At 36.9% G+C, this 15,160-nt stretch overlaps 1 protein-coding gene across 2 annotated transcripts in view; it reads right to left on the reverse strand.

Annotated features, from left to right (window-relative positions):
• Positions 1-15,160, reverse strand: part of CCDC91 (coiled-coil domain containing 91) — a 114,004-nt gene that overhangs the window by 13,178 nt on the left and 85,666 nt on the right. For both annotated transcript variants that reach the window (XM_056481895.1, XM_056481893.1), the window contains one exon: positions 11,635-11,748. In XM_056481895.1, coding sequence (XP_056337870.1) covers positions 11,635-11,748 — 114 coding nt within the window. The remainder of the gene's footprint in view (positions 1-11,634; positions 11,749-15,160) is intronic.

Raw genomic sequence — 15,160 nt, forward strand, 5'->3', positions numbered from 1 at the left:
ACAGCATGAAATTCTGACACTGAGGGATAAATCAGGAGTAACACAGGAGAGCTTCACTTACAGGGGGCCAGAGGTGTGTAGGGATGCCTTGCTTCCTCCCATCACACACAGCCTTCCTAATGGGCAACAGAGATTTTGGGAGCCTCCTCTGCCTTCTTGTCAAATACTTGCACAACAGAGGGACCCTGGATGACAGATCTTGCCTTTCCCTGGACCTCAGCTGTTGCCTAATCACCTGGTGATGAGGACACCACACCACTCTCCAGTGATAGATAGATTTGGGGTGACATTGGTGCAGTGCACACTGCAAGTCTTTATGCCTGTGAATATACCCACAGAGCCAGCTCAATAATTATGTGTTTGCAGAGCAAATCCAAAGTTACTCTTACAGTAATTAAGATGATACACATTGGATTAAAAACACAATACATCTCAATCACAAGAGTAGCTTTGAAATAGTGTAGTATCAGTCATCTCATTGCTGAACATTATAATTCATCCTGTTATTTTTTTCTCTCTTTGGCTTTGATAGCATAATATTTTCTCAGTAATAATACCACTTGATTTCAGTTTCAGCTGGAATCTCGCCTGACTAAAGAGTACAGGCATAATCTCAGTCTTTGTAGATTTATACACTGTGGCACAAAAGGATATATGAAACAGTTTTAACTTAAGTAAAGAATTTCAAACTCTGGAAATTTTATGCTAAAGTAATAGCAAGAAAACCCTACAATAGGCTGTGTATGTAGTTTCAACTAAATTGCTTTCATCAGCATAAATGATCACTCAAAGAGTTTAAAAATTATAATGTTGGTTATTTAACAATTTCCTTTGTATTTCAACGAAACTAAATGACAGAGAATTGTATTTTTTCCCCTTTCCATTTGTTAAAGACAGAGCACTACAATTTCCAGGAAATTAAAAATTCTCTTGAATGCACAATGCTTTGCTATTGAAAAGTGGCAGAAAAATGTCAAAATGTTCTCTGAAGAATAATGCCTGTTAGGATCAATTGATAGAAATACTATATTCCTTCACAGGAGACTACAACTTCCTCTTCATATTTAGAAGCAATAATTTTAAAGCTTATAGAGACATAAAAGCCCAGGAAGAAATGCCAGGCTCACTTCTGCATCCCATGAAGGTACATCACAATGCTTCAGGATCCTTCTCCAGAGAGGAGAAAAGGAGAGCCAGGTGCACCAAACTCATCTTACACTACAACTCTCCATAAATCCCAGGCTTAATCCTTTGGATTTATGCTGCTCTTTGAGTTGGGTAAAGGAGCAGTGTGAAAATGCTCCTAAAGCCTCAATGTAAATGTTTCTTTAATCCTATTAAAGCCACAAAACAGGCCCAGCTGAAGGAGCTGGAAACTGAGCTAAGGAACTCTCAGTGACCCCATCACTACTGTCTCTCTTGGCACTGCCCTGCTGGTCACAAGTTCACCCTGGGCATGGCACAGATGTCCTGACATCAGGTGGGCTCAGGACATCACTGTGGGGACCCCTAGCACACACTGGATGGTGGTGTGCTCTGCACTAACACCAAATCTTGCACTGGTAACTTGCATCATAACTTGAGTTATTAAAATAGCTGATACAGACACAGAAGATAGGATTAAATATTTCTGAATGCCACTTTATTGCATTACACAGAACTTTTGTGTTCCCCAAACATGACACCGAATTCAGGCAGAAATGATACAACTTCATTGCTTTTCTTTAAAAGTCAGAAGAAGGGGGGAAAAGTTGAAAGAAAAATACTCAAGGTGACACCACACTTTAAAAACTGGGAAACTGGTCTGTTAAAATGTGTTGGTGGTAACATTTAGGGTTTGGACTCCCATTAATGGGGCCCCAGGGAAAATATAAACACTCTTTCTGAAATTAAATCTTGAGTTTGCCCACCGCAGTCTTGTTTTCAGCTTCAGCTGCTGGCACGTCAGCCTGCAATTGAGGCCTTGCATCAAATGCCAAGCCAAACATTCAGGAACAAGAATGGTAATGACACCCTATTTTGTTCTAAGGCACATTAAAATATAGTGAGTATTATAAAAAAAAAAATGGCCAAAAAATCACTCATTTGAGATTAATAACTTAAAAGAAACTGATTTTTGTAACCTCTCCCACTTGCACTTGTCTTCAAATAATAAACTTTCAGAAGAAAGCTGTGCTTTACTCTTGAAGTGAAGCACACTTGCAAAACACTAACACATATCAAGGTTCTGATAATAACTGCCTAAGCTTTACCTACAAGAGCTCAAAACTAAATTCCCTGCTTTTCATCCACAATTCTGAAAATTATGGAACATGAATGGATCAATAAATGGAATTCACTCATCTGTAATGTAAGTTTCTCAAGTGGGATCCTTCCTATTCACAGGGATATGATATACTAATATCAGAACTCTGTTACTGGAACACCTCCTACCAGCATCTCTCTAAGTTATCTCTTGTATTCCCACATTCTTTCCCTAAACACTGTGTTCAAGGTGAGAGTGTGTTGTTCCAGCTATTAGTTTTTCCCTCTCTCTCTCTCTCAAATCTCCAACCTTCTGTAATCTCTCCATGCAGATGGATCTAGAGTAAGGGATGCAGTGCAAGATACAGCCCCTGTTCCAGGTAAGGAATTGGGGATCTCTTGCTCAAGAAGGGAATAGTCAGCCCTGCCTATCCTAATCCCAGCTTCTGTGATGTTTCATGATGCACAGGAACTATCCCAGATATGGGAAAAATTGCAGTCTGGATCTAACATGGGATGTATGGATTTTCTTACATAAACACTGCTCTGAGACACTCAATCCCTGATGTGAATCTGGGGTGAAAACTGATCTGACTCAGAGAGTAGACTGTACTCATGACTCAAACCAGGGAGTAACAATAATTTACCTGCAGTGTGTAGGGAATTTGAAGAAGCTGCCAATTTACCAAGGAGAGAGAGGGAAAGGTGCACCAGGAATTCATACAGGACTTGTTCCATCACTACTACACAATGTTAACTTGTAGAATATAAGATGCAACATACTTTAGCCCAATACCAAATAAAAGGGGTGAATTCCAAGCTTTATCTTTAAAATCAGCCTCTCAATGTGAATAACAAAATGAGACCAAGTAGGTGTCAATTCATGGCCTAACTAATAGCACTGTGTAGAAGCCCTGCACTGTGATTTGCAGGCTCCATGGATTTCTTTAACCAGAGGGGTGGGCTGTCCAGAGCAGCTGTGGATGCTCCATGCCTGGAAGTGTTCAAGGCAGGGTTGGATGATGCCCTGGTGGGACAGGTGGGAGGTGTCCCTGCCCATGGTGAGGGGCTTGGAACCCAACATGATCTTCAGGTCCCTTCCAAACCAAGCCATTGGGATTCCACAATTCAGGTCTGAAAGCAGATTTGTGTGTTTGCCGTGTCTCCCCCAGAGTAAAGAATCAGAAAGAGGGCAGAGTGCTGGATCCTTATTATTGTTCTAAGCTAGAGCCAAAAATGGTTGTAGCAAACACTTTTTAACCATGCAAGCACATCAGTCCTCAACACAAATCACATCAGCACTCTTGCTGCAGCCATAAAATCAACCATAAATTTAAAAAACCTGAATATTAGATGTAATAGCCTGCAATAACTATAATACCAGTCTAGTTACTGAAGTTTATAGTAGTACTATATGGGAACAGTTCTTTTCTGTTCAAGACATTAGTAAGTAATTTAAAAGCCTTCCAAAGCACATAATTTCATATTCATATGGAGCACATTTCTGAAAAACAGGTATAGAGGTTTCTTATTTTATTTCCATTCATCACCATGTCAGTTGTGTAACTATCTACTTTATTAGAAATAAAATAATTGAGGAAATTTACTTAAAAGAAAATAAATACTAGAGGTGCACAGCTGAAAAAAAAAAATTAGGCAATATAAATAAAATAAAAGCAGTAATTTCTAATCTAAATGTGATTAGTACCTGAAGAATGTGAGCTCTTGGGTTTAAAGCTACATTAAGATTCACGTTTCAAGAGGAGATTTTGTGGAGTTTCAATGGTTACTGCCAGTAGATGTATCATAAAAGGAGTTACCATCATGCATGTAGGGAAGCACAGAGAGGAAAGCAGAGGTGCAGCCATCAACAGAAGGTCAAGGACTTCTCAGCTAAATAGAGATGTTACCCACATAATGAAAGCCTAGAAAGCATCCACTTCAATAATTTCAGGAAAGACAAAATACAGATAACCAGTAGATGGTCTCTATGCAAGTCTTTAGGTGGACAGAAAGCCAAACTGCTTTTTAAACCATTTTTTAATTTTAAAAATTTGCTTTGACTGCAGTTAGGGCAGTAAGTGTGAAGATTGGTGTATGGGTAAAATGAAAATGGGCCTAGCCTCATGACACTTCCTCAGTGGCAGAAACACCAATTACATAGAGAGATTTTTCTATAGTAATAAAATCACCTTTGAAAGGAGAAAATTTAAGATCAATAGCAAGAAAAAACATGGCATTTTTTCTTTCTTATAAGAGAGGCAAATAAGACAGAGTTATTTCCAATTAAACTGATGTTTAAAGGTGTAGCAATTTTGTAGCAATATTGTTTTAAAAATCTTTTTTACAATCATAGCCAGTTTCAGCCACCAGACAGACATCTTATTTCTCTTCTTCTGTACTGATCTTCCTCATTAGTTTGATCTAATTCTTACTGCAAAAGGGGTTATAAATGACAAAGTCTTTATAAAGACTATGTGACCTATATGATAACTAAGGCAAATATTTATTCCAATATTGTAAAGAACTAAAATGTTATTTCAACTGCAGCATTTGATATGTAAAGGGAGAACTTTTAGTCAGATTTGTTTAAGGAAAACTTAATAAAATTGACCATTTTCTGTGAGGTTCTGATGGATGAATAACAGAGTAACTATGCAGAGGTGCACATATCTTCTCATAAGGTCAGATTTCAGGAGTGAATTACAGACAATTCCTCAGACAATTTGAAAACCCAAAGGAATTTGCAGCAGGCTCTCCTCAACAAGGTGGATAAATCTAATTAAACTTGAGCTTCACATACTTCACATATTATTTTTCAGTCTTTACCTTAAATAACTAAATTTAAGATATTAGTTTTCATCAAAAAATCTTATCGTAAAATATCAAAGAATATTGGAACTTGCACAGAAATTACTTCAAATTTTAAGAAAAAAATCTACATAGATAACAGGGGTTATTGCAATTTTATAAGAGATCACCTTTCACAATCTCTGTTGGTAAAGATGCTTTCAAGATAGATTCATACAGGCTTTGCTGCTAAACTACAAAATCAAACATTAAACCTCCAAGAAGTTGTAAAAGTGCATTCATGATAAATCAGATCTGTATGAATACATTTAATTATGAAACATAGCACATACCACTTAAAACACCCCTGAAATGGGATTTTGTACCATCACAACCCCAAAAGTCAGTGTAGCAGTTAGAAACCTACTCAAAAGGCAAAAACAAATGTCTGCTTGTTTCCTTCAGACAAAACAAACATGGAAAATACACTCCATAAATACAGTATATTATTAAAAATACCCTTGAAAAACAAGAATAACCATGGAGGAAATTAGTTATTTACTGTCAGATTATGTCAGATATGTCCTACTGTCTTGGATACAACTTGATAACTATTTTTCTTCACTTAAAAAGCATTGTGACTACAAAAATGAGATGCATAATTCCCCTTCAAGTGGTAAATATTTGTTGCAGAATAATCCCACTGAAATGGGAAAAGGTATGACTTGCTCTTGCCTGGAATAAGCTGACCTTCTATAAAGGTGTTTTACCAGGGTAAAACAGTATGTCCCAAATATTCCAAGTCCTTTTCAGAAAAGAGGAAAATAACTCTGGTTCTTCTGGTTACATGGCAAAGTGCCAAGCTGCCTGTGCTGACACATCCCTGACACATCCCTGAAATTCTGTTTTCCAAAAGCACCTGTATTATTACCAAACTAAAGGGGTAATTCCTCCATGCAAAATCAGAAGAGAAACTTGTTGGCTTTTTTTTTTTTTTTTTTGCTTTCCTGTGAGACAGACATGGCTTATACCAGCTTGCCAGTGGTTCTTAAATATAAATACTGGTGGAAATTGGCCCTTAGTTTTCGTAATATCAGAATAAAATTATCTATTAAATATAAAACACCCAAAAGTATCTCTTTGGCTATTCTCAATTCTGCAGTATTTTGGTAAGTATTAGTCAGAGAAATGTTTAGTTCTGTTTTCTACTAAAGGTTATGAGGCACAGCTGCACAAATCATATGGGAACACACAGCAGTACAGTGAGTTTTGTTATAATGGTGACATCTCTGCTCTCAGCCTCTGACCCTTAAATCAAGATGGGAGTGCATTTATGACAAGTGTATGACCTTCAGGGAAACAAGGGCTGCATTAAAAACAAATCTGTCATTCCTGTGATTGCTCAAGCCCTAACACTTAGTTTTTCCCTGGCAGGCCAAAATATGCCCTTTAAAGCCAATGAGAACTGTGTACAATTAACAGACAAAAGGTGACTGATTAACATCCTCAGCTTTGCTGTCAGAAAACAAGCAGTAAATTTTCCTGAGGGGAGAGGAATGTCAATGTAAATAGGAAAAATTAAAATTTGCTTGTTGGCCAGCTACTCACCTCATAAAGTGAATCTTTGTAATTTAGAAAAGTTCCTTAAACAACCTATTCTGTACAAGATTTCTTGGGTAGAAAACTTCTCCTCTTGTGATTCACTCTCACCTTCTATACCAACTTCAAGAATTAATTTTTATCTCTGTACAGCTAATGGTCACAAAAATTAAAAGATACATAAAAAATAGGCACGACTATATTAGATCACTGGGTTTTGTCTGCTATAAACACATAGTAAATAAATAAAACATATTGAATTGATATTTTTCAGCATTCAATTGGAATGAATAGGCAGTAAATTACTGAACCATGACATTTATAAACAATTTGCCACATGTTGCAAGTTATAGCACAGGCCAAAGAACTGAATACTACAACAGAACACTTTTGTAAACCTCTATTGTACAAGACTTCCTAACATTTGTGTGATTTCAGAATTAACAAGGCTTGGTTTTTAACAAAAGGTTTTGTTGAAAGTTTGTAACATTTGCAGATTATGTTCAAGAAGCCAGAACACTGTCCAATTATGAAAAAATAAGAAGCAGAGCTAATAATTTACTGACCTTTCTAATAAGAAATAACTGGATACAGATCTTAGTTTGAATTACAGCAGTAGTCATTCAATTGCCTTGATCATCAGAATTTTTATGAGACACCTGGAAATATAAAACTCCACCAGAATTCTCTGGATGACATTCTGGTCTGTATAGATGTCCCATGACAAACAGACATACTTGCTAAGTCAGCAGGACACAGCTTTCAATATTTTCACTCAGTTATTAAAAAAATTATTTTTATTAAGTTTGATTGGTTCTTTTCTATTCCTATCTGGAAATTACTTAAAAAATAATCTCAGCCAGTCATATAAAATGTAAATATATTTACAGGAATGGTCTTAATAGAAAAGCAGGAGCTACACTCAACTGCACATCTATAGGTCCACATTATGAATGCAAAGTAAAGGCCAACAAAGCCTCAAAGTAAGATTAAGAAGCAAGGTGATTAATATAATGCAGTACTGACATTATTTTATTCAGATATTGCTTATCTGTTCTTACTATTTATTTTCAAGCTTATTTTCAGTTCAGAAAAGAAGCATTACTTCCTTAAGCCAGCTGGCTTGGCTTCTCTCACACCAGTGGGTTCTGAAAATTCACTTTACTACCTTAAAGCAATTCTGTCTTTCACTCTTCAGCTTCATGGACCATCAGGTGCAGGCAGCACCTCCTTTTCTTCACATCTTGGACCAGTGAGAGGAGACAAAGAGCAAGCAAAGGATGAGGGAAAAGCTGTGATCTGGAGCCACTTTACACAGGGAATGATCACACTTCTCTTTTGCTCACATATCTGGAACCCTTGCAACACACCTCCAAAATTTCAGTCAGCCCTGGAACTGAAAGTTCCTTGGAGCTCTCACAAACAGCACTTTGGGAAAAAGCTTTGTTTATATCCACTTAATTCAACATCAGCCAACTGAAGCAAAAACTGTTTGGAAAATGGGCCAAAGCCCCACCTGAATCCATAAAAAGTGGAGCAGGGATAGGCCCAGGCAGTCTTTACACTCCTAACAGAGCAGCATGTAGCCATTAATCAGATTTTAACCAAAAATACTGTAGAAGTAATGCAGTTGGGCAGGTCAGTGAAGGGCACTGGGATGCCTCTGTTTTGCAGCCCAGGTTTTGGGAGCTCTAATCCTAAGCCAGGGTTTACAGGACATTAGGCTCTACTCCTTGCTCTGATCCCCAGGGAACAAGCACAAAATTGGATTAATACACCTACATGTGAGAGCCTATGTACAGACGTGCATATATTCTACCACATCAGCAAGATGTTAGAGCAAAATAAAACTATTAACCCTTAAAAAAAACAAAAAAAACAAAAAAAAAACAAAAAAAAAAAAAAAATACCAGAGCTGTTCTACCTCTTAAAAGGGAATACCTTCACAAGCATTCAGTGCAAAAACAAACACTAGAATTTTTAAACAATTAATGCAAAAAGCTGGCAAACACTTCCCAGGACTCACTAACACTGGCACAGCCTCAGGGGCTAGAAGGTGTCAATTAGTGCATCTTGGGGCAATTAATGTGCTCCTCACAGAGCTGGGTGCCTCCAGAGACTCAGGTACCAGAAATACAGTGCAGGGCCAGAGGGGACAGGATGGTGAACATCAGACAACAAAACACAAAAATGGCAAATAGGTTTGTGAATCTTGAGCTCACATCAGAGCAGAGGACTTTGGATACTCAAGGACAAGTGCTTCCTCACTCTTAATTTAATTCTATCCAAACTGAAAGATTTTGCTTCCCTGTACATCTGTTGCTCAGATAAAGCTCTATGGCACATGATATGCATTGAATCCAGACAAAAATAACAATTATTTGTATAACAGAAGTGAAAGCAGTGGCTACTAGTGCCTTTGCATCTGTGTGCTACTCTTCACCTCTGTCCCCTCATTTCCTACCCCACCAGCAACAAGGTGAAATATTGTTTTGCCTTCCTCATATCTATTGCAAATGCAGGCAAAGGAAGACTACACAGTCAAATATACCTTCAGGCAATTAACAGAGATAATTTTCTGGACCTAACATGGATGGCTCTTTGCTGGGGAAAACAATTCTGGCTAATAGTTGAAGCATGGGAATTCGAATCTGACTCTTTAAGGTGTTACAAAGGTTTAAATAAATCTCTAAGAGTTTGGTAGCTGTGGAAAATGTCTTTGAACAGATAGGACAGCCTGACTCTAGTTCAGTTTTGATGCCTGCTTTGGAATGGTGGTGGTTATGAAATATGCATGACATAACAAAGAGTTAAGTTCCTGACTGAAATTTCCTTCACATCTTAGATATCCACATTCTTAAAGTGTTAGCTGTGGCAACATTAAAAAAACCCATTTTTCTAGTATAAGAATCTTCATGTAATATAGAACAGAGAAAATAAAACTAAGACTGCAGTATATATAATTAGAATTGCTGCCAACATAGTGCTATATATCTGTAAAAACCTGGGTTCATATGACATAATTGCAATGCATGCCACATCTTCATTTATTTTATGAAAATACCTGTTCCCATCACAGGTTTTTTTGGGTTTTCTTTTAGCTTTAGTGTTCTTTTTTTGAAGATAGAAAGACATGCCAACAAATTCTCTCCTAGCTTTGGTGATTTTTTTTGGCTTCAATACAGAGGAAGTTACATTTATTCTTGTCAGCGTTTTAGCATGATTAAATTGTTGCTTTTTGTTAAGCAACTTTCTACTAATTCAAAGAATCCCCTGCTAATCAAGTACAAATTAGTGCCCATGGTTTGAAGGGTTCTACAAACACATTTTCAAAACAATGATGACACAGAGTGTCCACTACCTTTGCATGTTTGTACCTGGAATGCCCCTGTCACTCAAAAAACCCCCCAAAAAACTCTCTGAATCCTAGACAAGGAATTTTCCCTGAGTTCTTTCCAGGAACTCCTTACATAAACTGCTGCTTTTTAGCACAGTCCATAAAGTATATTTATTACTCTTACAGGTGTATGAGCTTTGACCATTTCCTCTGCCTCTTATGTAATCATATAAAAGCTATTATGCTACATGATTTGGAGTTAAACAAGTCTTTCACTTTCAACTTGAATACAGGCAGTCTTTATAAATCTTGTGCCAGAAAAATCTAGTTCTCCTTATGTATGATTTTTTTTTTTTAATTCAGGGATATGTGTCAACTGATCAAAAAAAAGGAAAAGGTTGGCTGAAATATTTGAATGTGCTCTATGAAATGAAAGGAATTTATGCTCCTACTGGATAAACCAAAGAAGATTTTGTTTCTTTGAAGGTGATATTTTTGTATATATCTGCACTGGAGGCCTTATTGCCCTGTTTATTTATGACACTTATGAGAAGTTATGATAAGTTATTTTAATAGTAGACCTACTTTCACCTTCCCCACAGCTCACCCTTTGTAAACAACTGACTTCAGATATGCTCAGACATCCTTATGGATCATATTTTGCACTGCATTCTGTTTAAATTGTCTTTCCAAATCAAACAAATCCTGCTAAAAAGGAAATGTCTCCATACACAGCATAAAGGAAGGAGTTCACCCAACTGCAATCTTAATTAGTAGCAGGGTGAAACTTCTGAAGGTAAATCCTGTTTCCCATACTATTATTTAACCCATAAAAGCAAAGAATATAGAAGCAGAGGCCAAACTCATTTCTACTTCCTTCTCAGGACAACATTCCCCATTAGATTCAAGCTGAGTGATTTTGTTTATTGAGAATACTGAAATCTGATCTCAGGCTGCTACTGCCATATGAAAGAGGTTTTTAAAAATTATTTTTGCTTATGTTTTTATAAAGAGCTTCAAAGGGGAAAAGTGTGTTATTTTTTTTCTCCTCCTACTGAAAGCAAATCAAAGGCCCTTGAGCTACATTTTACAGTTTTTACACAAGCATTAAACTGCCAGGATATAGCATTAATAGAACAACTGAAAACAACTTTCAGAACATTGCAACATTTCATAACAAGACCAATGCACTGACTATAAATCATGCTTAAGAGAACACCAGCACACATTCAGGTTCTTCAATAATATGGATTGAGAGGAAAAAATTAATGGCCTTTGTGTGCATACAAACTGCACAATGAAGTTCACTTGTGAATGTAAAATAGCACCTGCTATTTATAGTGAAATGTTTTCTATCATCTGACTCAGATCACAATTTAAATCTATCTAGACTGTGTTTATGCCCTCCTTTATGTTACTTTCTGTAATAAGAAATGCTATAAATTTTAACTGAACTATTAAAGTCTGCTTTGCAGCTTGTGATAGACTTAAAAGTCTACAAATATATATGAAGAAATGTATCACAATAATAAAATGTTTGAAAAAGTGAGTGGAAGATCTGAACACCTAACTCCTGATTCTGTTTCCCTGTGCATTTTAAGAGAGGTTTGAGGTGTAGCAATTTCTCACTTCATGATGAAACCCATTATCCACTGGTAACTCACCCTCTTCTGCTCTGTAATATATTCCATCAGTTCCTCTCTTGTCCTTTTCACTGCTTCTTCAATTGCCTTTTCACTTCGTTTCTGCTCCTCCATTAATGCTTCCTTGACCATTTCCTTTCCAAAAGAAAAGCATGTAAGTGTATATGTAAGAAAAAGTCACAAATGTGATAAAAGGTCATCCCTTCTTCTCCTACTAAATTTTTATAGCCTCCACACTCTTTTCTCAGTAGTAGTTATCCTAAATGCATGCAGTATCTTTATAAAAATCAATAAATTCAGTACTAAATAAGAGAGAATAAAAAGAGAAATAATCACTTTGAAGCTGTGTTAGAAATACAATGTTCCCTGAGAGCAGAAAATAATAAAGCAATTCAGGTTTTACTTTCCATCAGGAGCAGGGATGGCAGGGATTTACCAGTTGCTGTTTTCAGGCCAGACCACTCCAGCTGCCTGAGCCCTTCAGGGCTGCCCAAGAATTAAAGCACTTTTTAAGGGATTCCCCAAAAGCCTCTGAAACACTGACAGTCTAGGGCATTGACCACCTTCCTGGAATCCTCTCCCAGTGTCTGACCACCCTCTTTTAAATTAGAGCTTCACCATGTTCCATCTGAACCTCCCCTGATGCAGTTTTGAGCCATTCCCACACCACCAAAGTTGGTTGCTAAACTGTGATACAAATTATCAAAGCTTTTTTGTAAACTTGCACAAAAACTTGTCAAAATCAGGAATTTGCTTCCAGACTTTGAGAATTGCCAGGGACATTCTGTACACAGTAAAAAGCAGCAAAAGATACTCACCCACCCACCCATCGCCCTAAATTAGCATTACCGTACATGAAATGCATTACAGTAGAGAAAGCCAGGAACCACTTCTTAAAACATCTCCATCACCTGCACTATTTAGTTAAGGAAATTGCTGGGCTAAAGTCACAGTCCCAAAACTGAAGTCCCAGCTTCCCAAAACCACTTGTGGAATAAGTAATTATATCATTAATCCAAGTGCTCTGTTTCCAAGATTCAGGAGAACAAAGCCTCAGATTCCTATATATCCTGAAAATGTAACATTTTCAAAAAGAAAAAAAAAAAAACCAACCCAAAAAACAAAAACAACAAAAACAAAAAACCAAAAACAAACCCCCAAAAAACAAGAAAACAACAAAAAAAATCCCAAAAAACCAAAACAAAACAAAAACCCAGTAAAAGTCATCACACAATCCTAAATGATTTGTCAAGGAGATCAAGAGGAAGATGGAGAGTGTCTCAGAAATCAAGCACAAATTGGCAATTCCAATGCCTTTGTTCTAGGCATCCCAAATAGGAAGAAACAAACACCAGTGATGCACCTGAAGAATTCAGCAGGAAATGGGAAAAAACCTCAGTGAACAGGAACACAACATGACTTCTGGTGTATTTATTCACATACACGATTTATTTTGGTTTTCTTTAAATCAAAACTTTCAGAAAATCAAAAAGGTAAATATAAATGGATTCCTTATTACTCTTCACTGGTCAGACATAAAACTGCATTACCCACAGATTTGTTTACAGGTTTGCTTGACTGCAGAGCAATACAGACATTTTATGATACTTATTTACAACTTGGATTTGGGGGAGTGGAGAAGGTTGGCTGGAGGACAGGTGGAATTCTAAGATTTTGGAACTATAAGATATTTATGTAGCTGCATAATTCATCTTGATACTTAAGAGTGGTATTTTACAATATGCTATTAGTGCACAAAATGAATAATCCACCGAGTTGGATCAAACTATTTTTTTTTTTAAGTCTCTTCAGTGGAAGTTATTCAACTGAAAAAGAAAGCTCTATTTCTTACCTTTATTTGTTTGCTCTATTTCAGCCAAAATAGAATAGCTTCTGCAAAAGCACGCTTTTGCTATTTTTACACCAGAAAAAGTCTAAAATCCCAAAATAAAAATGTGCAGCTATGTAGTCCCCACTCTTCTAGAATGCAGTGCACATGAAAATCATAATTGTGAAAAGTGATTATCATTTTTTTCTTTTTTAATTCAGTTTACCAAAGAAAAATCCTGAGAAAAAGGTCTCTTTCACTACAGAACTCTGGCAAGACTAACAGAAAAAGCAGCAGAAAATTACATATTACAGAAATATGCTGTTCTTATAATTATATTCTCATGCCAGTTTAATTTTTCAAAAGGTCCCAAAATACTTTCTTGTGTTAGAACAGAAAAAAAAAAATCCCACAGCCTATCCCATTAAACTCTTCAAAGCAAATTACAGAACTGATAAGATGCTCTATCTTAATATGTAGAAAATTTTACACCCATAAAATACTTGCAATCAATTAAAGTATGTTAAGTATCCTTGATACTATACTTGAAACACTACATAGTCCAAACAAGTATTTGGACTATAGAGTCCAAATAAAAACACAATTAAATTCTACAAGTCTATTAATAAAATGCAAGCAAACAGAAACCGCAAGCAATACCCACATGGAACACTAATTTATTACACTGGCATTAAAACAGAAAAAGTAAATTTGGAAAGAATTCTTTTTCATTTCCACTGGTATTGGCACAAGTCCTCAGGGTTGTGGTTAAATCACCATCCCTTGATGTATTTAAAAAATGTGTAGGTGTGGCACTTGGGACACGGATTAGTGGTGGCCTTGCCTTGTGAGGTCAACAGGGACTCAATGATCTTAAGGGTCCTTTCCAATCTGAGTGATTCTGTGATTCATCCACCACATTCTAGTTAACCAAATTAAGTGCTGATGTATCTTCCTAATTTATGAACAGTTCTCTGTTTCAGACACTGATCACCTCCTGTTGCCACCTGAAAATCATCTCAACACTTACTGTCACCACACAGACCCTGCAGCCACCAGACTGGACAACCTTATGTGACTGCACAAAGTGATTCCTGCTTCAGTGGGCTCCATCCCAGCTGCTGGCAGCTGTCCACAACACTTTTGATTTGCTGGGGTTATTCTGTGATTATTCACCCCCCCATACCCCAGGATGAATCAGAGATTCTCTGAGATCTGAATCGCCTTTTCTCATCTGAGTTGAAATGTTACCCTGCTCACTGGATTCAGGAGAAATGGAACAGTTCCATAAAGCACACAGCTTTCTTCACAGGTTATATCTTAAAAACTGGGCCCTACAACCTCTGACAATGCTCCTGAACTGGCTGACTTGGTTTGCATTGTCCCATACCTGCAGTTTAAAATGAGCAAACAGAATCTGGTCAAACAATGACTCTCGAGACTAGCAAAATACAGCTTTGCTGTGATATCAATGAATGGAAAAAAACCTCTTTTATCTCTTTTACTCAGTTCTCAGAAGTCTTCAAAGAGCAAACAATAGTTCCTTAGTCAACTCAGTCATATACTTTTGATCTTGATCAATGATATTAGTTTTTTCTTCTGTGACAAGAACTCTCACTTCTTTTATACCACCTTCCACTAAGTGCTCTCCTCTAAGTGCTCAGTCACTGTCTGTTTTTGCTCTATGTCTGACATTAGAGTAAATTTTCAACTAATATA

Source organism: Oenanthe melanoleuca, chromosome 1A (assembly GCF_029582105.1).
Source record: "Oenanthe melanoleuca isolate GR-GAL-2019-014 chromosome 1A, OMel1.0, whole genome shotgun sequence".
NCBI lineage: Eukaryota > Metazoa > Chordata > Aves > Passeriformes > Muscicapidae > Oenanthe > Oenanthe melanoleuca.